This window comes from Typopeltis vanoorti, chromosome 4 (genome assembly GCF_054136105.1).
Source record: "Typopeltis vanoorti isolate ZY-2024b chromosome 4, IOZ_Tvanoo_1.0, whole genome shotgun sequence".
Lineage (NCBI taxonomy): Eukaryota > Metazoa > Arthropoda > Arachnida > Uropygi > Thelyphonidae > Typopeltis > Typopeltis vanoorti.
In genome coordinates, this window is record NC_143552.1 from 16,947,210 (window position 1) to 16,975,190 (window position 27,981).

Sequence of the window (27,981 nt, forward strand, 5' to 3'; positions counted from 1 at the left end):
AAAAAAATCAGAACTACCTGGTGGACACAGGAAGTTAAAGAGGCAGTGAAGGAAAAGAAGAAAGCATATCAAAGGTTCCTGGCAAATAAGTCAGCTTTTACTCTTACAGAATACAGAGACAAATGTAAGAAAGCTAAACACATTGTAAAACTAGCTAAACAAAAGTCATGGGAGGACTTTGGCAAGAATATAGAAAATAAATATCAAGAAGGTGGCAAAATATTCTGGAGGTTGTTGAAGAAGCTTAGGAATGGAGGAAAGAGTGCTGTAAAAGGAGTTAGAGATGATAAAGGTGACATGAAAACAGGAGAAAAAGATATCCTTGAAGTATGGAGTAATTACTTTGAAAAACTGCTAAATGAAACAAGCAGAGATGACAGCACAGTGATAAAAAAACACTAACCAGGCATGCAGTCAGGAATAGATATCTATACTCGAAGTAGAAAAAGCCATCAAAGGCTTGAAATGTGGAAAGGCAGCAGGAGTAGATGATATTCGACCAGAAATGCTGAAGTATGGTGGTATAAGAGTGTTACAGTGGCTGCACTGCATAGTTCCGAAAGCCTGGACAAAGGGACAAATTCCCGATGATTGGAGTAGAGCGCTCATAGTACCCATATATAAAAAGGGAAATAAAACTGAATGTGAGAATTACAGAAGTATTTCCCTACTGAGTGTTCCTGGCAAGATCTATGCAAGTATTACTATTATTACGGGCAACTCCAGGGAGTCATTAGACACATCGAGGGAGGCCTCAAATCATATTCATCACAACTGTTCGACATTCATACAATATCTATCATACCCGCCTTAAACTCATTCACTGTCACAGCATCCACCACAGACTCAGGGAGCGCATTCCACTCATTCACTACTCTAAAAGTAAAGAACCCAGCTCTAACACCTTTACTAACCACATTTTTGCCCAGTTTCCATGGATGTCCCCTAGTCCTCCCACAACCAGCCCTGTTCTCAAAAATATCTTCTGAATTAATTTTATAGAAACCCTTCAGTAATTTGAATGTCTCAATCATATCTCCCCTCCTCCGCCTATCAACCAATTTTTGCAACCCACAAATCCTCAACCTGTTCTCATACGGTTCATTCCACAGACCTGCTATCATCTTGGTCACTCGCCTCTGGATCCTCTCCACCTCCTCCCCATCAAGAAGAAACCTAGGTGATCAAATCTGAGCACAGTAGTCGAGATGGGGTCTTATCAAGGCTCGATACAGAGGAACAATAACCTGCTTGTCAACGTATTCTTCAGCAACCAAGTGATTTGATGAACTGATTTGGCCACTTTTGCAATGTGTCCCCTAAATTTCAATTCCTTATCCACCAACACTCCTAAATCTCGTCTCCTAAAGCCTCATCAATTTCCTGGAGCACGGTTCCACCAATGCAGTAAACTGCCGCCAATCTTTTCACCCCAAAATGCATAACCTTACATTTTGCCACATTAAATTGACATCCATTCTCCTTAGCCCAGACCTGCAATCTATCGAAATCATCCTGCAAAATTTTGACGTCATCTGCATTCACTATTGCCCTACCCAACTTCGCATCATCCGCAAACAAATGAACTGTTCCTCTCAGATCCTTTCCTATATCATTTATGAACAAATTAAACAGCAGTGGTCCAAGAACAGATCCTTGTGGCACACCACTAGTCACAGGCCGTCTACTCCTGAGTAAACCACTCTCTGATATCTCTCCGTCAACCACCCTCCTATCCATCTCACCAACCCTATGTCCATTCCCATATGCTGCAATTTACTGATTAGAATTCCATGTTGTATCCTGTCAAAGGCCTTAGCAAGGTCCAGTAGAATCACTGTAAACCCATTACCCTTATCCAGTTCAGCCGTCACTGTGTTATAATACGTGAGCAAGTTACTGAGGCATGACCTACCCTTCACAAAACCATGCTGTCCCCGATACAGTATCCCATTTTCTTCTATCCAATCTTGTATTTTCCTCTTGACTATTTTCTCTAAGACCTTGATAATGATTCCTGTTATGCTGATTGGCCGGTAATTTTCAACAGCAGCCTTGGAACCACCTTTGTGCAGTGGAACTATTTTCCCCTCTTTCCACCCCCTTGGGACTGACCCAGTCCTGAGGCTCAAATTAAACAAAATGGTCAAGGGCACTGACAATTCTTTGGCCGCTTCACGTACGACATGAGCTGGTATACCATCCAATCCCACAGATGTATTGACATTGAGGTTCTGTAATAGACTAGTTACCTCTACTTCATTCATCACAATTCCAGTATAAGCTGTTGGTTCTTCCATTCCTGTAAAGTCACCACCTGGATGATATACTCTTGCAAAGTGCTCGCTCGGTAATTCCACAATATCGACTGATTCGGTTACCTCCCTACCCTCAGCATTTTTTAAGATCATTCTACAATGAGCATTTTTCCTTTTACTTGCAACATATTGAAAAAACTGTTTGGGATTCTCTTTAGCCTGCTTGGCCAATTTCCTTTCGTAATCTGCTTTTGCTTTTCTTACCACCCTTGTTACCATCCTGGCCTGAGCTTTATACTGTTCCTGCGCGTGATGGTCACCCTTCGCCTTAAATTCCCTCCACAATTGTTTCTTTTTTTGCAGCTCAAGCTTAATAGTGTTATTCCTCCATTTAACCCCTACTTGATTTATTATTCGGACTCTTGGTATACAGTCAACCATTGCCTCCTGCAAACAGTTCTTAACCACCTCCCATGCGCTATCGACATCCAGCCCTTGCAGTTTTACATGCCATGGCATTGAGCCAAGCACACACCTAAGCTTGTCATACTTACCAGCCCGGTAATTCCACATGTACCCTGTCTTAATTGTAAATTCGACTCCTTTAGCCACCTCCCAAGTCATGACCTTATGGTCACTCTCACCAATTGGTGGCAACATGGTCATGTTCGTTACAGTCACATTCTCATTTGCAATTACTAGGTCCAGCACTCTCTGCACCCTGGTATTTTCCAATACATGTTGCCGTAGATAGTTGTCCCTTAATAACCGCATAAAATCCAATTCCTTCCTCCCATGTGCCCTCTCCTCTTTCCAGTCAATGTTACCATAATTGAAATCACCCATAATAATTACCCTCCTTCCACTCATTTCTTCTATTTGCTTATGCATACTATCCCCACCATCCACTCCATCACCCGGTCTACAGCAGCACCCAATTGTATATTTTGTTCTGCTAGATTCTATCTCACACCAAACAGCCTCAAATGCGCTTTTTTCCCCATCCTGCAGTTCAACTTCCATACTCCTTGGCTGAAGCTCATCAGCTATCATCAATAACACTCCTCCCCCCTTTTTATTCACCCTGTCACTCCTGAACATGCTATACCCGTCGCATTCAATCCCACTAGCTTTATCATCTTCTGTCAGCCATGTTTCACTAATACCGACAACCTGTGGCCTGGAAGTGCCAACCATGGCCAAAAACTCTTCCTTCTTGTTCCTAATACTCCTAGCATTAGTGTACATGAATCGCAGAAGCCCATTTGTCCCATATCTACTTTGATGCCTTATACTAACTATCCCATTCTGATTTGTTGTCCGTTGTACTCGCTCGGGCATAATATACTCATTCATACACTTAACTGCCCCCCTAAAGTCTGCATGTCTACACCCCCCTTAATAAATCTAGATTCCCTGAGTCTGTACATCCACTTCCACATCATTCATCGACACTCTTTCAAGTCTCCGTACACCAACTCCATTCAAATGTAACCCATCCATCTTATATAAGTCCTTTCGCCCATCGAACTCATTCCACACATCCACAAATTCCACACCACTCTCCATGCATAACCCATGCATAAAGTCATTGGCAATTATGGCCCTCCTTCTAAACACTTCGCTGTCATACCGCGGTAAGATACTCACCATCCTAACTCTCTCACTCTTCTCTTTTGCTACCTCAAACAACTCCCTCACATGCTCTATCATTTCCATTTTGTCCTCTTTCAAATCATTCATTCCTGCCACGATTATCATCTCTTTCACCCTCTGTTTCTGCAGTCGAATAGATTCGCTGACGTCCTTTATGTTCGCACCCGGCTGGTACGACTTCGTTAAACTCTCAATTATTACGCCTCTTAATAGCGAATCCCCATAAAGCACTCGCTCCTTCATTTTATTGACGTTTACGAATATTCTATTATTTGCCGTCACAGACTTCCGCCGGTTATTTGTCGGTATGTTCAACACACATTTTTCCATACGCTCCAGTTGTCTTTTAGCTCTGTGTATCGCACCATTCAAACGGGCAATTTCGCTACTCGCATTTATCTCACCATTTTCATTATCGATCAAATCATCCATTCTTTCTGTGTTTCTACCTTCATTTACACATTCAGCGACGCTCTCACACCTATCTGGCACTACCACGCAATTCTCTAGCACACTGCCATTTTCTATATTCTGACTATCGTTAACGATATCACTCTCGACACACGAAACACGCTTGAAGTCCTCATTCTCTTTACACTTTCTACACATATTAACTCCACTATCACTTTCTAACTAGACTCTCACCGCTCTTCGCAAGGCATACATCTCACAGACAGCACATTGCATAAATTCGTTTACATCAAAACTCTTAAACAAACATGGCGACCTGGCCGCCATTTTTTTCTTTATTGGTGCCATGTGTACACTATCTTTTCTTAAAAATAATAATTAAAATAACAGAAAACATGCAAAAATTGCACAGACACACCAAGAAACAAAAAGCAAACAATACTACTTAAAATTCTAGTAAAATATCTAATGTTAACACAAAATACTACTAATCTTTTCAGGAGCTCTCGACAAGCCGACGATCTAATCAGTGCGACAACAAGCGTATACTTGAGAAACGGTTGAGAAGAATTGTGGAAGAAAAGCTTGGTGAAGAACAAGCTGGATTCAGGCCAAATAGAGGCTGTCGGGATCAGATCTTCACTTTATGACAAATAGTCGAGAAAGCCTGGGAATATAACAAAGATCTATATTTAAGTTTTGTCGATTTGGAAAAGGCATATGACAAGGTGCCAAGCGAGAAGCTATTCAATACGCTGCAGTTATATGATGTCAATGGGGCATTATATCAAGCAATACTTAGTCTTTATTTGAGTTGTAAGTCAGCAGTTAGAATTGAAGGAAGTACAGGAAGATGGTTTAATGTTAAATCTGGTGTGAGACAAGGATGTACATTATCCCCTCTGTTATTCATTATCTATATGGATCACATTATGAAGGAAAGTGGTATTAAACCTGATATCAAAATTGGAGATGTTAATGTCAGCTCTTTGCTTTATGCGGATGATGTTATACTTCTAAATAAATCTGCTACAAGTCTGCAAGATTCTCTGACTAAATTGAATAGCTGTTGTAATAGATATGGTATGACGGTCAGCAATAAAAAGACAAAGACAATGAAAATAGACAGAATCATTGAAAATGTCAACTGTGTTGTGAATGGAGAACCTGTGGAACAAGTAAAACATTTCAGCTACTTAGGCACGATTTTTACTGAAGATGGTAAATTAAATATAGAAATAGACAACAGAATCAGCAAAGCTGGTATGGTGGGAAGTCAATTGAATAAATTCATATGGAGTAAGAGAGAAATTAGTCGGAACACTAAATTAGCTGTATACAAGACAGTGTTCAAACCAGTTTTAACTTATGGATCTGAGAGCTGGGTCAGAAGTAAAACACTTGACCAAAGACTAGAGACCGCAGATATGAGAGTCCTGAGAAAGATTATAGGCATGAACAGATGGCATCGATTGCAATATCATATTAAAAATGAGGATATTAGGAAAGAACTTGACATTGTCGAAATTCGGGAATGCGTTAGCAGAGCTAATCTCAGGTGGTATGGTCACTTGAACAGAATGGGCAAGGAAAGATTAGCAAAACATGTGTTCTCTTCCAGGTTGGCAGGAAAACGACCCAAGGAAGACCAAGATATAGGTGGATTGATACGGTACAATGTGCCTTAGACGTAGAAATATAAGATCTGATAATGTTGGAGTCTTGACAAGTAACAGACTGATTTGGAGGAAAATTGTATATAGGAAGTTAGTAATGATGTAATTTTTTCATGTAGTACTGTCATATCCTGTACACCCCTTGAGGGTACATGGCAGGAATTTGATGATGATGATAATGATGATGTATATATCCATCATATTGTGGGATCAAGATGGATATATCCATCTTGATCACACAAATTTCACTGATACTGATTGAGGCATATCCTTTCAAAATATACTCTCAGACACTGACAGGATGCACTGAAGAACTGCTGAATATTTAAAATATATATGGTACACTCTCACTATAACACACACACACACACAGATCAAAAGAATATTTTGTTATGGTGAATTTACTTTGAATATCATTGGGAGCATGGAAGCTTGGTCAGAACTTGGGATAATTCGTAGTTTGTTACAGTGAGATTTGTATTATTTAGTGGAGATATTAAGTTTGCACCTGGCACAATATGCTGATTTTTTAATCACTGTGTGTGTCTATTGCTGGATGATGTTGTCTAAGCCAGAACGTCTTAAACTGTCGGTTGCGATCCCAAACGAGGTTGCAAAAAATTTGGCAACAGTAAAAAGTTTCTGAAAGTGCAACAACCAAAAATTAATTCAAAATCAAACGTGTAATGAATCCGAGGTGTTTCTGACAGTGCTCACCCATGTTGCATCTCACTACTCCACTGCAGCCTTGTTCCTGAACAGAAACGTGTATTTTGCACTGCACATGTCGTCACATCACGCAACGCCAACGAACACTGCCAGAAACACCTCAGCTCAGATTCGAGACTATTGTATATTGTAATTCTTTATGTAAATGGTAAAATTATATGTATACCAAAGAATTGTTTTAAAATAAATTTCTTTATGATTTATCATCAGTAAATGTTTGATATGTATACCTATTTTATATACCTACTGGGGATGGGGCTATGTCCCCTGGTGGGGCTACAACCCCCCGAGTTCCGAACTGGTAGGCCGGTTCTCCTTGAATTCTGATGACTCGAAAAGGGTGGGTTCCGACTGCCCCCCCGAGTTGGGCGCAGTAGGCCGGTTGTCCTTGAATTCTGATGACTCAAAACAGCCCCCCACCCACCCACCCACCCCGAGTTCCGAACTGGTAGGCTGGTTCTCTTTGAATTCTGATGACTCGACACTCAGGGTAGCCTCTGAGTTTCAAAACATTTCAAAAAACGTGACATACAGACGTGACATAAAAAGGCTTATCATTTTATATATATATAGGGTAGATATACCCGGAGTTGCGTAAAAATTTCTTGGGCAAAAAGGGGTCGCAAGTGGAAAAAGTTTAAGAAGCTCTGATCTAAGCAGCCACGAACTGACATATTTTCCTAGACTGTAGCAGACAAATTGCTTTTGTAATGAAAGAAGCTGCGGTTAGACTAACAACAGGTTTGTGAAAAGCCTCATTCACTTGTTGAAATTAGCATTGTACTCAGAGCATCATCAAATGATTCAATTTTTGTGAAACTGTCTGATCTGTTAGGTATTTTTGAAATCAACAAACAATCTGTTTCATTTAACTGAAGCCTAAACTGATAATTCTCTAACTTCACTCTCATGAAATGTCACTTGAGAGTTAATATCTTCAGGCCATGCTTTCCTATCGAGTACTAGAGCTGGCATTGCTAAATAGCTTTTTTTTATATTTTTTTTACTATCCAACAGCCTTCATTCTACTGCTTGCTAAAAAGTTCTATAGAAAGCTTTCAGATCAATAGGAGAATAATTATTAATAATCTGTCCCATGAAGTGAAACTCTTGAAATAATAGATTTTTGGCAGCTTTGGTGAATACTATCCTGGAATGGTTGTTTTTCATGAAAAGTTGTACAATAACTTTAAAAAAAAAAAAAAAATTCGTTGTGTACAAAACTATATCACATTCCTGCAAGTCCAAACACAGATTTGACAACAGCATGATTAAACCTAATTCTAATATAAAGGAAAGTATAAAGTTTGTAATTTTTTTGTGCAGTCCTTCATATAAGCATCTTTCTTTTTGATCTCAATTTGAATCATTCATTGCTTCTTAAAAATGATTCACTAATGCCTCATAGTTATTACAGGCAACTCAAACTTGCTGCTATCCTCATGTGCTTAAAATGTTTTCAATTATTAAGAGTTCAATATGAAATGCGTACTTTCAGTCATATTTCTCTGGCATGTTTTTGGCAATGTGCAATACATGACATAAAGTTTGTCAAGTAGAGTCATGTGGGCACACCTCAAAATGGACAATGAAACTTTTTTTGTGCCTATGGTCCTACAGAAGGTTTTCTTCTAAGGAAAAAGTGGAAAAATTTTTCAAGTTTAGAACAGTCAGCTGACATAAAGAAAATGGAAAAAGTGGACATTGTTGGAGATCTAAACAGCAAAGTAAGAAATGATTCTCACCAAGCATATATAACATTTTGGGAAAATTTGGAGAAAAGGGCAAAGTTCATAATAATTGTAAGCATTTGCTGAATTTCTGCTCGGGACACAGACTAGTCATTAACAGTCATCCGTTCTAAACACAACCTCAATAAAAACCAAGGATTAATTCTAGCTGATAATTGGAACACCATCATAAGATCATTAAGCATGCCAGAGTTAAATTTCGCTGCTAATTACAGAACGTTCCTGAATAACAACAGTTGACATCATACACGCTCCATGTGTTTGATGCACGCGTTCTTTTGTATTTGTAAAAAATACAACTGTATTCGGCTCATTCCTTCATGAACAGTTTAAGTGCTTAAGTTGTTTTCTATCTCTTTTATTCAACCTGAAGAAGCCGAACAGCTAAGTTGGCAAAACCTGTTGGTATATATATATATATATATATATTATAAGCAGATGGTTATGTTTCCTTTGAGTATTTCACGGTGTTTTCCAAAGGTTATTGAATCAATAATATCAATGGACTAATATCAATGGCAAAAATTTTATTTAAAAAAATGGTGCTCATGATGCTTTACATAATGTACACACAGTTTGAGCAGGTCATTGTTGAATATACTGGATTCTCTTCTTGATGTTTAATTTGAATCATATCAAAGATGCCTTTCATACTAGAGCAAAATTTTTATACTAATAAAATATATATACGAGGGATGTCCAGAAAGTAAGTTCCATTTTTAAATATTTTCACTGCAGTACTGCGATTGCAATGGTGTGCATGCGTGCTGAATTTCTTGATTCCTTAGCAAGGTGTTGGTGGCATTTTCAGACATTCTTGCAGTGCGTACGCGCTTCTTGGTGTGTATTTATGATGTCTAAGAAAATCCAATCGTCCGCATGCTGGGTGCCAAAGTTGCTTACAGAACAACACAAAGTGAATCAGCTGGGCAGTGTGTTGGAATTCTTGACACGCTACCATGAGGATAGCGATGCTTTCCTGAGCAGACTTGTCACCAGGGATGAGACTTGGGTGTCGCGTGCAACCTCCGAATCCAAACAACAGTCCATGGAGTGGAGGCACACCTCATCACCAGTCAAGACAAAATTGAAGACATGGTTTCCACCCGGAATATCATGTGCACTGTGTTTTACGACAGACAAGGAATTTTGCTTGTAGACCTCTTGGGTCAAGGCTCCACAATCAAAGCAAATGTGTACTGCCAAACCATTAAGAAACTGCGTTGTGCGATCCAGAATAAACGATGTGGCATGCTTACCAGGGGCATTGTTTTGATTCATAATAACACCTGCCCACGCATGGCCGGCTAACACAACAACTTCTCGCCACCTTTGGCTGGGAACAATTCCATTATCCCCCATATAGTCCTGACCTCGTGCTAAGCGACTTTCACCTGTTCAAACATCTGTAATTTTTCCTTGGTGGCCGGCGGTTTCAAGACAACAACCACAAAGTCAAAGAAGCAGTCAATACATGGTTTGCGTCACAGGCAGAAAACATCATCGTAGAAGAGTTTCTACCTTCTATGACGAAGGTAGACAACTCTTGGTGCCCCGTTATGATAAGTGTCTGAACAATGGCAGAAATTATATAGAAAAGTGGTGAAAGATGTCTACTTTAATTTCCAATAAAATTTTTTTGTAAGTATATTTTTGTTTCTCTCACAGCCCATCGGAACTTACTTTCTGGACATCCCTCATATGCAAGGTAAATCTATTTTATACTATTTATTGACCTCTTGTTGTCTCCTCATCTCCCATCATTTTATGAAAACCTCTTCAACATTAAACCCATAACAACCCCTTACCAACTTGTATGTCTCTATCAGATCACTCCTCTTCCTCTATTTGTAAATTGCATCTTCTCAAGCTTTCTTCATACTCAACATTGCCCAAATCAACTGATTCTGGACCCTTTCCAATATCTCTTCATTCTTTTGAAAACCAGGTGCACATCTCTATGCACAGTAGTCCATATGTGGACTAATCAAGGCCTTATACAAAGGAACCAGAATCTCCTTACTTCCATAAGTCAGTGTCCTCCAGATCATTGCCAGAATTTGTTGTACTATCCTCACAAGTTTGACGATATGTCCTCTAAATTTTACACTTGGTAGATATTCTACATTCCATCTTTGTTTTCCAAATTTTAAAACATTACATTTTGCAAAATTTAACAGGCATACAAGTCTACTTGTAAGATCACAATCTGCTCTACTCATAGTTATTTGTGACACTGCATCATCAAGTGAATATCCCCATTCATCCATTTCACACCTACATCATTTAACTTACTGACCCTTGGATTTAGACAATGCTTCTACCAGATGGTTCTTGAATAGTAATGATCTCCTTTCTGCCCAACTCCTCACACCATACTACAGCTGTAATCTGTCTCCTTAGCTTCTCATAATCACCAGCCTTGTCGTTTACATATACCTTTTCCTTACAGAAGTCTTCAGATGGCTGGCAAAAACCCAGATAATCACTTCATGGTAACTCCCACCAACTAGAGCGAGATTTAATTCCTCATTTTAATAACAACCTCTGATGAGATGATCAGATCATATATATGTGATAAGATGATCACATGAGGATTGAGGGTGTTCCCTCAGTCCTCATGTGCCCTCTGTTATATACCGCCCAAGTTAGTTGGTCCTCAAAAACTCAAGAAACTCATGGTCACTAAACCACCACATTACCAGGTCTATTGTATTTCATTCTATTCACTTTTATCTCACACCCATACTTCCTGAAACCACCGCCACTATTTCCTCCTTGCATCTCTACCATGTATCATGTTTTAAGTATATGTCATGAAAAGTATGGAAACAACTACCGTGTTAGAGTAAAACTTTAGTTTAATATAAAACAAAATAAGCACTTGACATTTCGACCTGCACATTAAGGTCATCGTCTGGAGTATACACATATATACAAAGAAACAAGCTCCACTACAATCTATATGGCATGCTAAAATTACTGACCAACAGCTATAGCTATTGGCCTGACTTCTGGTGAAAAAAAAAACCCCTTACTACATCAACACCAGAGTCCTATTATTATTATTATTATTATTATTATTATCTATTAGGTTACAAAATTAAATTAAGCTGCAGAGCAACATGTTTACAAAAAAGGAAAAAATTAATTAAAAAAAATTACTTATAAAAGTATACATGTAATTACAATCAGCCGGTATGGTAGTGGCCAATAAAAGCTGAAAAATTGCTTAGAGTTGTAAAGTTACGACTCTAAGCAATACAGGTTTGCTGGAAACTAAGTGGGCTGAATGTGTGCCATCCAAATTCTTGGGATTTTTATGCCACCATTATTGTTAAGATTAGGGTGGTTAATTAAAATTTCACAGGCTTCTTTAAATTTCCGTGCATACCACGTTTTTGTATGATGTAACGAGCAAGTATTTTTCCAGTCAATTTGGTGTAGGGTATTAAGAGTGTGATCTGAGGGCCTGCTTCACCAAAATTGTTAAATTTAATGTGTCATTTGCACTGTTTTTTTTTACATCCATTTTACATCCAGTTTCCCTAATATAAGGTAATAAGTTTTAAAAGAGGTAAACCGTGAGTAGACATATCGTACACAATAAATAACGGAAAAAACTCACGTAAAAAGATTATTTATTAGTATAATTTTCACCTGTGTGTCACAGGCATCTTCAGTACATTAAGCTCAAAACTAAACACTAACTGACAATTCCAAAAAGCGCCACCTAAGTAGCTGGTGTAAGATAACTAAAAAGGTCAACTATCCTAAAAAAAAAAAAATACAATAAAAAGTTAGGAAAGATTAGCTGATTTGTAAAGTATTATCTCCCATAAAGGGGATAGACGTAAGCCGTTGGATCTGTTTAAGTTAGGAGAATGAAGTAGAGTTTCACATGTTTCTTTATAAAGGCGTTCCATGAGAAATTAACGCGCATTACTATCCCTTATGTACAAGGCATCAGTGAACGTATAGCAAAAGTTTTAAAACCACTGAATATTTTTGTTGCCTTTCGACCGTTTAGAAAAATCTCCACCTTTCTTACTTCTCCTAAGGACAAGCTTCCACATCTTAATCATCCAGGTGTCTACCAGATTCCGTGCTCTTGTGGATTATCTTATTTCAGACAAACGGGAAGATCTGCCTCTATTCGGCTAGAAGAACACTAATCTTATATTGAATACTTTAAACCTGAAAAGTCTGGACTTTCTGAACATGCCATCTTCACTAGACATAGAGTTCATTGGAGAAAGACAAGAGTTCTTCACAAAAGTCAGTTTCTCATGGAACGCCTTTATAAAGAAACATGTGAAACTCTACTTCATTCTCCTAACTTAAACAGAACCGACGGCTTACGTCTATCCCCTTTATGGGAGATAGTACTTTACAAATCAGCTAATCTTTCCTAACTTTTTATTGTATTAATTTTTTTATTTTTTATTTTTTATTTATTTTTTTTATTTTTTTTTAGGAAAGTTATTGACCTTTTTAGTTATCTTACACCAGCTACTTAGGTGGCGCTTTTTGGAATTGTCAGTTAGTGTTTAATTTTGAGCTTAATGTACTGAAGATGCCAGTGACACACAGGCGAAAATTATACTAATAAATAATCTTTCTACGCGAGTTTTTTCCGTTATTTATTGTGTACCAATATAAGGTAAGTTATAGGTGCAATAGATGCAATAAACTCCAGGATGTGCCAATGGGAGGAGAAAATCCTTAAAGGAGTTGAATATGTTTTATAATTTTAAAGGTGGTTTAAAAGTGGCATTAAGATTATAATGGTGTAGGATTCTATTAATATTTTTCTGATAACCCTTTAATGTATGGGATTGCTATGGTTTTCCTGTAATCAATATTATTTTTTGATGAAGTTTTATGAAGAACTTCATTAATAGTATTTTTGCTATAGCCATTATTTATAAATGTATTGCTAATAATTTTTAATTCTTGTTTAAGAGCTTATTCATTAGAGAAAATTGTCATAGCTCTGTTTCTGAGAGTGTTAATGACTCCAAATTTTTGCAAAGGGTGGTGATATGAGATAGCATGTATATAACAGCTGGTATGTGTAGGTTTGCAGTAAACAATGAAGGATAGACAGCCTGAGGGAAGATGTGTGACTAGTGTATCCAGGAAAGCTAGCGAGTTCTGATTTTCAATTTTAATAGTAAATTGTATGTACTCATGTTGTTTGTTCAGGTAGCCAGATTATTAGCAATACATTTATAAATAATGGCTATAGCAAAAATACTATTAATCAAAAATATCATCAAAAAATAATATAGATTACAGGAAAACCATAGCTATCCCATACATTAAAGGATTATCAGAAAAAAATTAATAGAATCCTACACCATTATTTATAATCTTAATGCCAGTTTTAAACCACCTTTAAAATTAAAAAACATATTAAACTCTTTAAGGATCTTCTTCCCCCATTGGCACATTCTGGAATTTATTGCATCTATTGCACCTGTAACTTATCTTATATTGGGGAAACTGGATGTACAATCTATCCATAAAAAAAGAGCACAAATGACAAATTAAATTTAACAATTTCGGTGAAGCAGGCCTCTCAGATCATGCTCTTAACACCCTACATCAACTGATTGGAAAAGTACTTGCTCGTTACATCATACAAAAAAGTGGTATGGACAGAAATTTAAAGAAGCCTGTGAAATTTTAATTAACCACCCTAATCTTAACAATAATGGTGGCATAAAAATCCCAACAATTTGGATCACACATTCAGCCCACTTAGTTTCCAGCAAACCCTGACTTTACGACTCTAAGCAATTTTTCAACTTTTATTGGCCACTATCCATATCAGCTGGTTATAATTACATGTATAAAGTAACCCCCCGACTTACGCAATACGCGACTTATGCAAATTCACAGTTATGTAATAAATCTCAAAAATGTACCAGCGCATATGAACATGTTTGCAGCTTTTGCGTCTTTGACATCCACTGCAGTAATCAACGACATAATGTTAACTAGACTCGGCATTCACAGCAAATGTAATGTATAGTAACAGGCAGTGACAGGTTACTGGTAAATGTCGAGGGCAGCAGAGGGCAAGTGCGCAAAAGCCGTAACATTCAAACTGAAACCTACCAATTAGAAATAAGTATTGTTTATTTACTTATTATTTATTTACTTAAAATGGATTTGAAATGCAAAACCTAACGAGCTGGTAATAAATCTAAAAAACAAAGGTGTGCAATTACTTTAGAAGAAAAGTTGAAAATAATTCGTGTGTATAAAGACGGGAAAATTATATCAACAAAAGCTCGGGATATAAATCAACCTATTTCGACAGTGAATACGATGGTGAAGGATAAAGTTTGCATTTTTCATACTTTTAAAGTTTATATCCGAGTAAATACTGCTACATGATGTTTCATTTATAAAATAATACTGTGTAAATAATATCATCATCATCATCAAATTCCTGCCATGTACCCTCAAGGGGTGTACAGGATATGATAGTACTACATGAAAAAAATTACATCATTATTAATTTCCTATCTACAATTTTCCTCCAAATCAGTCTATTACTTGTCAAGACTCCAACATTATCAGATCTTATATTTCTATCGTCTAAAGCACTTTGTATCGTATCAATCCACCTATATCTTGGCCTTCCTCTGGGTCGTTTTGCTGCCACCCTGGCAGAGAACACTTGTTTTGCTAATCTTTCCTCGCCCATTCTATTTAAGTGACCATACCACCTGAGATTAGCTCTGCTAACCCATTCCTGGATGCTGACAATGTCAAGTTCTTTCCTAATATCCTCGTTTTTAATATGATATTGCCATTGATGCCATCTGTTCACGCCTATAATCTTTCTCAGGACTCTCATATCTGTGGTCTCTAGTCTTTGGTCAAGTGTTTTACTTCTGACCCAGCTCTCAGATCCATAAGTTAAAACTGGTTTAAACACTGTCTTGTATACAGCTAATTTAGTGTTCCGACTAATTTCTCTCTTATTCCATATGAATTTATTCAATTGACTTCCCACCATACCAGCTTTACTGATTCTGTTGTCTATTTCTATATTTAATTTACCTTCTTCAGTAAAAATCGTGCCTAAATAGCTGAAATGTTTAACTTGTTCCACAGGTTCTCCATTCACAACACAGTTGACATTTTCAATGATTCTGTCTATTTTCATTGTCTTTGTCTTTTTATTGCTGACCGTCATACCATATCTATTACAACAGCTATTCAATTTAGTCAGAGAATCTTGCAGACTTGTAGCAAATTTATTTAGAAGTATAACATCATCCGCATAAAGCAAAGAGCTGACATTAACATCTCTAATTTTGATATCATGTTTAATACCACTTTCCTTCATAATGTGATCCATATAGATAATGAATAACAGAGGGGATAATGTACATCCTTGTCTCACACCAGATTTAACATTAAACCATCTTCCTGTACCTCCTTCAATTCTGACTGCTGACTTACAACTCAAATAAAGACTAAGTATTGCTTGGTATAATGCCCCATTCACACCATATAACTGCAGCGTATTGAATAGCTTCTCTCTTGGCACCTTGTCATATGCCTTTTCCAGATCGACAAAACTTAAATACAGATCTTTGTTATATTCCCATGCTTTCTCGACTATTTGTCGTAAAGTGAAGATCTGATCCTAACAGCCTCTATTTGGCCTGAATCCAGCTTGTTCTTCACCAAGCTTTTCTTCCACAATTCTTCTCAACCGTTTCTCAAGTATACTTGCATAGATCTTGCCAGGAATACTCAGTAGGGAAATACCTCTGTAATTCTCACATGCAGTTTTATTTCCCTTTTTATATATGGGTACTATGAGAGCTCTACTCCAATCATTGGGAATTCGTCCCTCTGTCCAGGCTTTCTGAACTATGCAGTGCAGCCACTGTAATACTCTTATACCACCATACTTCAGCATTTCTGGTCGAATATCATCTACTCCTGCTGCCTTTCCACATTTCAAGCCTTTGATGGCTTTTTCTACTTCAAGTATGGATATGTATTCCTGACTGCATGCCTGGTCAGTGTTTTTTATCACTGTGCTGTCATCACTGCTTGTTTCATTTAGCAGTTTTTCAAAGTAATTACTCCATACTTCAAGGATTTCTTTTTCTCCCGTTTTCATGTCACCTTTATCATCTCTGATTCCTTTTACAGCACTCTTTCCTCCATTCTTAAGTTTCTTCAACAACCTCCAGAATATTTTGCCACCTTCTTGATATTTATTTTCTATATTCTTGCCAAAGTCCTCCCATGACTTTTGTTTAGCTAGTTTTACACAGTGTTTAGCATTCTTGCATTTGTCTCTATATTCTCTAAGAGCACAAGCTGACTTATTTGCCAGGAACTTTTGGTATGCTTTCTTCTTTTCCTTCACTGCCTCTTTAACTTCCTGTGTCCACCAGGGAGTTCTGATTTTTTTATCCTTACAAACAACCTCACCACATGCCTCTCTGGCAGAATCAGTCAATGTTTTCTTCAGAGTTTGCCACTGAATCTCCAAGGTTTGATTCCTGTTCTCAAACTCTTTCATTTTTTCTTCAATAATCTTTGTGTATTTTAGTCTACAGTTCACATCTGAGAGCTGCTCAACTTTTATTCGCTTTAAAACTTTCTTACATGTTATTCTTTTCAATATGAAATTCAATTTTATCCTGCTCAAGACTAAATAGTGATCACTTCCAATTTCAAATCCTCTGTACACTCTGGTGTCCTGCACCAGGGAGAAAACATCACTACCAACAATAACATAGTCAATGAGACTTTTCTTATTCCTAGCCTCTTCTCTCCATGTGAATTTGTGCACATTTTTATGTTGGAACATGGTGTTAGTAATGACCAGTCCATGTCCTGAGCAGAAATCCAACAGATATTTGCCATTATTATTAGCTTTGCTCTTTTCTCCAAATTTTCCCAAAATATTTTTGTATGTCTCACAATCATTTCCTACTCTGCTATTTAGATCCCCAACAAGGACCAACTTTTCATTTTTCATTGTGTCAGTTGCTTTTTCTAAAGCCTCAAAAAATTCCTCCACTTCTACCTTAGTAGAACCTTCTGTGGGACCATAGGCACAAATAAGTCTCATTGTCCAGTTCCCCATTCTCATATTTGCCCACATTACTCTACTTGAGACTGACTGCCATTCAAGAAGATTAGCCTCGTATTTTGTGTTGAATACTATGGCTACTCCTTCTTTTCCTTGATTGTCATTGCCTGAATATAACATTTTGTATTTATTGCTCAGAAAGAGCTCACCAGTTTTGGTCTTTTTTGTTTCAGTCACCCCTATTATGTCGATCTGGTACTTATCTAATTCCTCAGCTAGCTCCATTTCTTTGCCATTCAGGCTTCTTACGTTGATAGTACCGATCTTTAACTCTGGTGATGTTGAGTTGGGGTTTATTTTCAGATTTGTTCCAGTAGCTGACTTTTCGCTGTTCGCCCTGGTTCCCTGGCAAAAACAACGGGGGCCTTGTTTAACCGGGCGACGCCCCAGCCGGCATGAAATTTTGTCATGTTGTACCATCATTCTATATTTTGGTTTAACCAATAAGAATACAATTTGGTCGGCTAAATCCCAAATTGCCAGCCCATCCTCGTCCGTTCAGTATCCAAGTAGATACCCAACAGGGTGCACCATGAGAAGGTGAGGATTGGACATTAGGTCAGAAGCCCTGGTCGGTTCTCCGCATTCCTTTAAAGGCTATGTGGAGGTCTCCTCTCAGTTATACAGCTTTGACCCTTAAGCACCCCTGTAAATAATATACATATGTTTATATATAGATACATATAATAATAATAAATATTGCAGTTTCTTACGAAGTTACACTTAAGCAATTTACAAATTCAATTTATGTAAAATGCAAGTTATGTAAAGGTTCACGGAACGCATCACTTACGTAACTAGGGGGATTACTGTACTTTTATAAGTAAATTTTTTTTTATTAATTTTTTCTTTTTTTGTAAACATGTTGCTGTTCAGCTTAAATTAATTTTGTAACCTAGCAGATAATAATAATAATAGGACTCTAGCGTTGATGTAGTAAGGTTTTTTTTCCACCAGATGTTAGACCAATAGTTGTAAAGGTTGGTCAGTAACTTTAGCATGCCATGTAGATTGTAGTGCAGCTTGTATATATATACTCCAGATGATGACCTTAATGTGAAGGTTGAAACGTCGAGTGTTTATTTGGTTTATAGTAAACTAAAGTTTTACTCTAACATGGTAGCTGTTTCCATAATTTTCATGATGCATTCTGATCACCGTGTAAGCATGAAGGAAAGGATATGGTTTTAACTCTTTTTCTATCATTGATAGCATTCCATCTCCCTTTTTTTTACCCTTTCTATCTTCACAAAAAAACAGCATACCCTTCCATCTCTATTCCTGTCAGGATGTCATCCACAACCAACCATATTTCACTTATTCCAACAATTTTGGATGTACGAACTCAATCAATGTAACCATTTCATTTCCCTAGTTTCTGATACACTTCTAGTATTCATATAGAAATATAACAGTTCATTCCTCAATCTACAATAAGTTTCACTGATACCGCTTATTAGAGTGACTTCTCCATACCTTCTTCGAAAAATTTCTTTTTCTCATTATCCATTTCCAAACCTTCTTCAAATCTCACTGTTCTCCCTACATTCCAAGCTATCCCATTCCTTTGCTGTCTATACACAGATTCACTTCCTCTTTTTTTAAGCATTATCCTTTTTCACAGTGTTCCCCCTATCCACCTGTATGAGTCTTGTTGTTTCCCTGCTGTCTTGCACACTTGTTCTCTCATTCTCTACCTCATGCTACCTACTTCTTCATTCATAAGCACACAATTGGAAGTGTGAGATATCACCACTTCAAAACCTCCTTTCTTACTCTTCCACTATTTCACATCACTTCTTACTTGACCAGATTCATTCTCTGCACTCATTACTCTTCCTTCCAGCAGCAGTCTCACCAAATAACTCACACTAGAATCATTCAAATGCAATCCATAATTTTTATAGAGTTCAATTTATCTTTCAACTCATTCCACATATTAACAAATTGCACTCCTTTCTCTTCACACATTTCCACTAACACATCATTCATAATCCTTGCTCTCCCACTCATCTCATCACTGTTTTATGTGGGCAATACACGACAACCTTCCTATCAAGATATCTTTTGTCCTTCAAAACAACCTCCTCATATCTAATCTTATATTTTTCTTGATCACAGTCAAGCCGTTTGTTCCTACTACCACTACTAACACTTTTCCTCACTTATTCCTGATATCCAATGCCTCAATCACTCTCTATCCCCCTCCCCCCCAGAAAACAAACCTTCTTTATCTTCTCATTTACCATACTGAAATTCCCATACAATGCCACTCACAAATATTTCATTACCTCTTTCATACAGAGATGATTTGTTTTTGTCTTCTTTACTGTTCCATGCATATCTACATTTCACTCTGCATCATCTCTTGCTGATCTCTTTGCCAACTGAGCTTAGAAATCAGTTTGTGGTAGTTCCACGGATGGGAAAATTGGAAGTATGAGATATCATCAGTGCTTCGGAACTGGTGAAGGAATATTTATTAGCAGCAAGCACGTTGTATATACTGCAAGTGAAAAAGAGAACACAATTCGGTGTAAAGTGGATGACACATAACCTCTATCCAGAGGTTATGTGTCATCCACTTTAACATGACAATAACAAATGGGAACTCTATCCAGTTCCCATTTGTTATTGTCAAATGGGAACTGCAGGTAAAATAGAGGTTATAGAGGAGATAAGGAGAGGGGTGAAGAGTAGATGCACGAAGAATATAACACCCAGGCCAGGAGAGTGACTAGTATGGCAAGGAAGGCAAAACTGGAATATAATAAAGAGATTGGCTAGTAGGAGGAGAAATGATTGTGGAAGAATGACATTGTTTGATAAAAATGGGAGTAGATCAACTGATGCAAAGGACATAATTGAGTTATTCAATCGACACTTTATTGGGGTATTTCATCCTGAAGAAGAAGATTTTAATATAGGGTCTCCACATTGGTCTCCGTAAGATTTGGATGAAACTTGTAGAGGTCTCTGGAACATACGAACAACCCAAATCTTACACATTTCCGCATTTTGATTTTCTTTGAAACTAGAGAGGTCCAATGTGAACACCCTGCACTAGATGGATAAGGCAGGTTCGAGGTTTTTAAGTGCAAGAACAGAGTGTGTTTCATATACTCAGTACTCTGGATGTCAATAAATCCATGGAACTGGATGGGGTTTCACCACAGGTTTTGAGAGAATGTGCTAAAGAACTGACAGCTCCATTGACCTTGATTATCAATTAATATCTGGCCATGGGAAAGATGTCCAAGGAGTGTAAGGAGGGTAAGATAGTGCCATTGCATAAGGGTAGTAGCAGACTGGAAGTGTCAAACTATAGAGCTGTTTGTATTTCATCAGTAATTGTTAAGATTTTGAAGAAATTATTGAGGTATCATTTACAGTATTGGAAAGATGAGAGTAATGCTATCTGTTAAGAGGTGCTCTTGTTTTAGTAATCTGATTGCCTTTTAAAATCAAGGTACAAGAGCAGCTGATGATGGAATGACTATTCTGCTATTTTTTTGTTTTTTTGTTTTTTTACAAAAGCATTTGACAGGTTGCCTCATGACAAGCTGATATTTAAGTTGCAGTACATAGGTTTGCTTGTTGTTCTGCATTCAGAACAACCCCAAACAGAAGAAAATCTTAATATGAGGACTTGAGAAATTGTTTAATGTAGTTTTTTTTCACCAGAGGTCAGGCTAGGGTCAATGATTAACAAACAATTAGATTGTTGGAAGTTTTTCCACCTGGTTATGCTATAAATAAAAGATACCAAGAAATTCTATACTTGGTTTACTCCTTTATCCAAGTGCAAGTAAACAAAGTTTGCACCTGGAATGTTTTCAGGACTGGGGCAACTCATATATAGAAGCTGATGGCTTCATATCACTTGCCTTAGTATCCCATAAGGCAAAGCACATATCCCTAAGGTATGTACAATGCTATGCATTATGGAAAGGTCACTATCCAGACCAGTTTCAACCTTTATTGAGGTCTCATCAGCAGGAGCCAGACCCAAAAGTAATACTAGGGTTGAAGTAATGCCAAAGTTATAATTTCTTATATGCGTAGCCAAAAGTGTAACACCTTATTATTAAAATACTCTGGATTACAAAAGTTGTTGGAAAAACTTCAACAACTTTTTCCACTTGGTTATACTATAAAATAAAGATACCAAGAAATTATATACTTGGTTTAATCTTTTATCCAAGTGTACAAGCAAAGAAAGTTTGTGCCTGAAGTATTTTCTAAGGCAAGTGACGTGAGGTCATCAGCTTCTATATACGAGATGCCCTAGTCCTGAAAATACTTCAGGTGCAAACTTTGTTTGCTTACACTTGGATAAAGGATTAAACCAAGTACATAATTTCTTGGTATCTTTAATTTATAAAACATTTAGATTCATCTTACTTTTGTGTAGTGTCATGTAACTTGTATCCTGTACATATGTATGGTATCCTGATGATGGCCTCAATATAGAGGTCGAAATGTCAAATGTTACTTTCTTAATGATAAGTAAAATAATTATTCTAACATGTCTGTTGTGTCTCCATAAATTCTTCACTATGAATGATGACCACCATGTAACTTTAAAAGAAAGAACCAATAATATCAATGGCAAAAATATTTATTTAAAAAATGGCAAAATTTCCAAGAATGTGACTACACAGTATTCACACTGCTTGGGACTCACTGTGATAATAATATTGTTTTCAATAAATGAAAAGAAAACTTACACAAATGAATTGGCTGTCCATCACCTAAAGGATATTTCTGATAACGTGGAATGTTAACAGGTGACAAATGAGAAAAACGAGCACTAAGTAATGGCTCTATTCGAGAAGCACATGGATTTGTGGGATGGAAAAGATTATACACCTGTGTGCAAGATGGTCTTGCAGGTGGACCTATAAAAAGAATTATTTGTATATATGTGAACTACATAATATAATTTCAAATGATCATTACATTATAATGAAAGTCTTGTGCTTCAAATATTAAATAAAATTATCGTTGTGAAAGAATGACACTGATTACTGCTGGCAATAATACAAAGATTGCAACATGCAACATTATATGATTATTTATTATATCACCAAACAATCAAAACTGTTTTAAAACCTAAAGTAGTATCACAGTACTACTACCCATCAAGCCTCACCGCAAAAAAAAAAAATAATAATAAAAAAAATAAAAACAATTCCATTAGCAAAGATCAGAGTAAGGGTGTGAATACTAAAATATAAATCAGAGGCTGTTAGAGATTTAAAATTTAACCAGAACAAATGCAATTAGCTGTGAATGTGTAAGCTAAGTACAAGGTTTGAATTTTGAGATGAGAGGCTGCATGCTTTATTGGAACTATACTGGAAGAAGTAAAGGAGGCAAGATCTTTTGGAATGATGATAGAAATTTGAAGTTCAGGAGGATGTAGGCTAGCAGAGATAAAAGAGTTATGGTTCCACTGTATATGGTCCTGATGAGATCATGCCTGGATTTGAGGCTTGTAGGTATATTCCCAACACCAAAAAAAAAAAAATAATAAATAATAATAATAATAAATTATTAATAATAATATTTATTTAGCTGCTAAATGGTATTCTAACCAGCATCTTCAGAGTATAAACAGTTATATATTGGTACAAAGGAAAATTTTTTGTTAGTTGTTAATAGTACACTAGAAAAATAATAAAACCATCTAGTTCACCCACATCAAATCTGGTAGCTTTTTCAGAGCTTTTTAATGGGAGAAACATAAATCATTAGAAGAGAAACAACCCAACATAAATTGAATATGGCAACAGTAATGTATAGTACATGCCAGCTATTGCTTTGTAGAGTCTGCTCTTAGTGATTTCCAGGTTTCCATCATTAAGGATTAACCATTGATTTCTGTTGAAAGAGTCATATGAGTGAAGATTTTAACTAAACTGAATAATTACTGCAACAATTTAAAGCTTATAAAAGAAGGTAGCAACCTCAAAAATATTAAGTGCATTTCTGTTGGAAACCTGTGGAACAAGTGAAATATTTCAGCTATTCAGGCACAATTTTTAGTGAAGATAGGAAATTACATTTGTAAGCTGGTAACAGAATAAGAAAAGCTGCTATATATAATAATAATTTTTTTCTTGCTTCATGTAAATGGAGCAAGAAACAAATTACTCAAAGCACTGAACTAACAGAATACAGTGTTTAAACCAATTTTAACTTACAGATCTAGAGTTAGATCTGTGAAATAAAATAGTAATCAAAGGCTACACACACAAGCCTTCTGAAACTTAGAGGAGTGAACAGATGACATCAATGATAGAATCACAATAAAGATTAGGAACTAACCATTGTTAGTATTCAAAATTGTGTGAGCAGAGCTACTATTAGGTAGTATGGTCACGTTAAACAGAATAGGAGAGAAAAAGATTAGCAAAAGAGGTGTTTGGTGCCAGGATAGCAAGAAAAGAAAAAAAAAGGAGAGGATAACTAGGGTCTAGATACTAATGCAGATAAAAGTTCCTTTGCAGACCAAAATATTGTTATTATTACAATGATGAATTACTAGACTCATCATGAGAAATTGACCATATTACCTAAGGTCATATACATCCACACCTTTTTAATGTTCTCTTCATTCTCCAATGTGCTCATTATATCTTAGAGAAATGTTTATTGTACAATTCTTTGAACTCATTCACCATTTTCACTATTACAATCCCTCAGGCAATGTGTTCCACATTGGTGTTACACTCCATACAAAAAGGCTTACTTCTTTTTCCAACTTTCAGGGGTGGTCTCCTTGTCCATTTCCATGTTCTACCATATGAAAACTTTTCCCTTTCCTCCATCTTCTATCCACCTAAACACATCCTGGTGTTTAGGCTTATACATTGATTCTCCAGCATCGTGTTGTTTTGTCTGTCCACCATTCTTTAGTTCAAACATTATTTCAAAGCCAAATGTTTGTAGAAACTATGAAAGTTTTGTACGTTGACCTGAGAGCTTACGAGAATACAACATGGCTCTTTCTTTTAATAATGAAGTACATTGTCAATATTCACATAGCAATTATTACTCGCTGCAGACACCACTAGGCTCTGCGATACGGTATGCAACCTTCCTTTTTTCAGGCCACTATCCCCACATGAGGCCATATCTGCTATCTTCTACCCTTGCAACTCTAGTTCCTCTGTACTAACACACTTTACTGGTCCAGAAAACAAGTCTCTCTCTCTAAACGTCTGCATCCTTCTGTACTGAAATGTAATTCATTTCTTGCATACTCCCTTCTATCCTCCAATATACTTCAAGCATCTACTTATTCCAAACCTCTCTTCCTACATGTTCTTGCTATCATATCACATTGATTATCACTGCTCTTCTCCACTCAGCATTATGATGAGGCAACATACTCGCTATCTATCATCTCACACTTTTCTAATGCATAATCTTTAACATAAATCTCAAATCTTTTGCCGCACGATTTGCACTGCTTCTCAAGTCATTCATACAAACCATAACTACCATCTCGTCCTACCATAACTATCATCACATTTTCACATCATTTTAATGTCACTACCACACTCTCTACTATTCTTCCAGGCAAGCACTCCTCTAACAGTCCATTCTTCCCACCCCAAATCATTAAATCTACACAGATCAAACTCCTCATGGCTCTATTCATTTGCTGGCATCCCGACCTTTTCTGTTTCCACTCTCCTCCCTCTCTCTTTCCCACTTTCCTTCCTCTTGTCTCTTTATCCCTTAATCTCGCACATACCTCTCAATTGTCTTCCGATTCTTCTGTTTCCCTTTCCCTCTTGCCTTCTCACACCTACTCATCCTCCTTTCACTAGCTAACTACTCTAGTCTCTTAATCTCTTCCATTACCTTATTCAGCCCAGCCTTGATTCCTCCCATTTCCTTTCTCAGCATTTCACTCTTTCTCTCTTCATACACCCTGCTTTCACTCAGCATCCACTCTCAAAATGAAGGCCATCCATCAAAACATCTAACTCTACCATATTGCCCAAGGTCGTATACATCCACACAATTTTTTTAATGTTCTCTTCATTCTCCAATGTGCTCCTCATATCCACATTTCAGCACTCACTTGTTCGTGACTAACCTCTGCTGCATTTAAAGCCTGAGACAATAGCTCTTAAGTCACACCATGTTTCTCACTGCCAACCTTCAATGCATATATACACATTCCCATTTCGCAATTGTCACATTTTTAATCCATGGGATGCATACTGCCACATACACGCATAGTTCACCCTTAGAGCCTCCATAGCTCAGTCAGTACAGACGAAGCCATTTGGTCGGAAAGACCTGGGTTCGATCCCCCATTTCTGATGGGAGGAACCTTTATCTGGTCTCTTTCGAATAAAGGTGAGTTAGACGGTCTCATACAGAGATAAGAGGTTTTTTTCACTCAGAAACTCGGGTTTTTCGACCCCCAGAACAGGCAAACCGGCCCCGTGAACACACACTTGTACAGACACAAGACATCTTCAGGAATATGGAGTAACCAACCTATTGTGTAGGATTTCGGTTCGAAATACCTACACGGTAAAACATGTAGGTTTATGCATGACGCGTAATTAGGATAAGATAGGATAGTTCACACTTAAACCAGTATCAGTGAATATATACACACACACACAAAAGGTCCTTTCTTAGTACCAGAAGTCAGTACATCTCTTATAGTACTTCGTACATTGGCCATCGACTTCTATCTTTGTCACAAATTGGCAACAAAAGTTAGATGTGACCACATTTGACACCTGACAAATAATATATTTATTTATATACATTATATATATATATTTTTTTTGGGGGAGGGGGAGGTGAAACATTGGAAGCCAGTAATAATACAAACCGAGTCATGCAGTACTTTGATGTCCACAGTATCCTGCATATCCCTTGAGAGTACATATCAGGAATTTGAGGTTAATGACAATTTGTTATTATACATATTCTCAAGGAGATGTGTTTTGCATTATGCATTATACTGAGATAGGAGTAATGTTAGCTTGCTCCACCTTTGCAACGAGTTGCCCGGTGTTGTACCACCTTACCCCAGTCCTGAAGATACTTTCAGGTGCAAACTTTGTTTGCTCACACTTGGATAAAGGATTAAACTAAATTTATTATAGTCTAACCAAGTGAAAAATAAACTTTCAACATCTTTCTCTAAATCCAGAGTAATTTAATAAAAAGGTGGCACACCATTTGGCAACTCCTATAGGTAGAGATGACCTTGCTAATGCTTCTGCCTGGTATCTCCACTTGGGCCTGGCTCCCACTGAAGAGACCTCAATAAAGGTCGAAACTAGTCTGGGTAGTGGCCCTTCCCTTAATGCATAACATTATACATATCTGCAAGGAGATGTGTTTTGCATTATGGGAGATATTGAGATAGGAGTGTTGGTAGCTTGCTCCACCTTTGCAAGGAGTCGCCCTGTGTTGTACCACTTTACCCCAGACCTAAAGATACTTTCAGGTGCAAACTTTGTTTGCACACACTTGGATAAAGGATTAAACTAAATTTATTATTGTTAATAAATCTTGTCTATTTCAGATAATATTAACTGACTTGAGTTTTCATTCACTTCTAACCAGTCCAATAAATAAAGTTACACACAGTTTCATGAATGGAAAATAATCCTCTTAGTAGACAGAAGAATATTATTAACTAAGATAAGAAAAGTTGCGTTATGATTTTAATAATACCAATAATACAAAATTTTAAGTATAACATTGAGAATATTTCTAGTTCTTATGTCAGTGATGATGCTACTACAGCAGTCAATGACCACTGTAGTGGTATTTTCAGGATTCAGAAAGTTCAAAAGTAGGAAATAAAATAAATAAAGTAAAGTAATTAAAACTATTAATATTTTTAAATCTAACTCACTGCCTTTTTCATCAAATGCTAGCATTTTTCTGTATGCCATTACTGTACCCAGTGGTGAGCCAAACATGAAGAAATCACCAACTTCAAATTCAAATTTGTTATGGCTATTATGTTCATTAGATGAAGAACTGTGCCGTCGAGTGGAAGGTGCTGAAAGGAGTCTTGCAAACCTAAATGAAAGGAATGGTCTTTATTAAAAAAAGAAAAAGAAAAAAATTAATGTATACTCTATGGAATATGCTAATCAATCTAAGAATTTTTGTTACCATACGAAGTTTATTATTTCACTTTATGATTTTATTATATTGAACACCAAGGCAAAAATATACTGCAGGATTGAAAATATATTGTAAGATAAATGATCAAGCGGTCACTGACTAATAATTGAAGTTATTGCAGACCAGATGTTCAACTAAGATAGTCACTATCCTTAACAAACAGCAGTCTT

At 36.9% G+C, this 27,981-nt stretch overlaps 1 protein-coding gene across 1 annotated transcript in view; it reads right to left on the minus strand.

The window, feature by feature from the left end:
- rdgB (retinal degeneration B) overlaps positions 1-27,981 on the minus strand; it is a 608,184-nt gene that overhangs the window by 193,948 nt on the left and 386,255 nt on the right. Inside the window, exons 12-13 of the mRNA XM_090391630.1 lie at positions 27,534-27,703; positions 22,354-22,524 (exon numbers count right to left, since the gene is read on the minus strand). Of these exons, the coding sequence (XP_090247756.1) occupies positions 22,354-22,524; positions 27,534-27,703 (341 nt within the window). The remainder of the gene's footprint in view (positions 1-22,353; positions 22,525-27,533; positions 27,704-27,981) is intronic.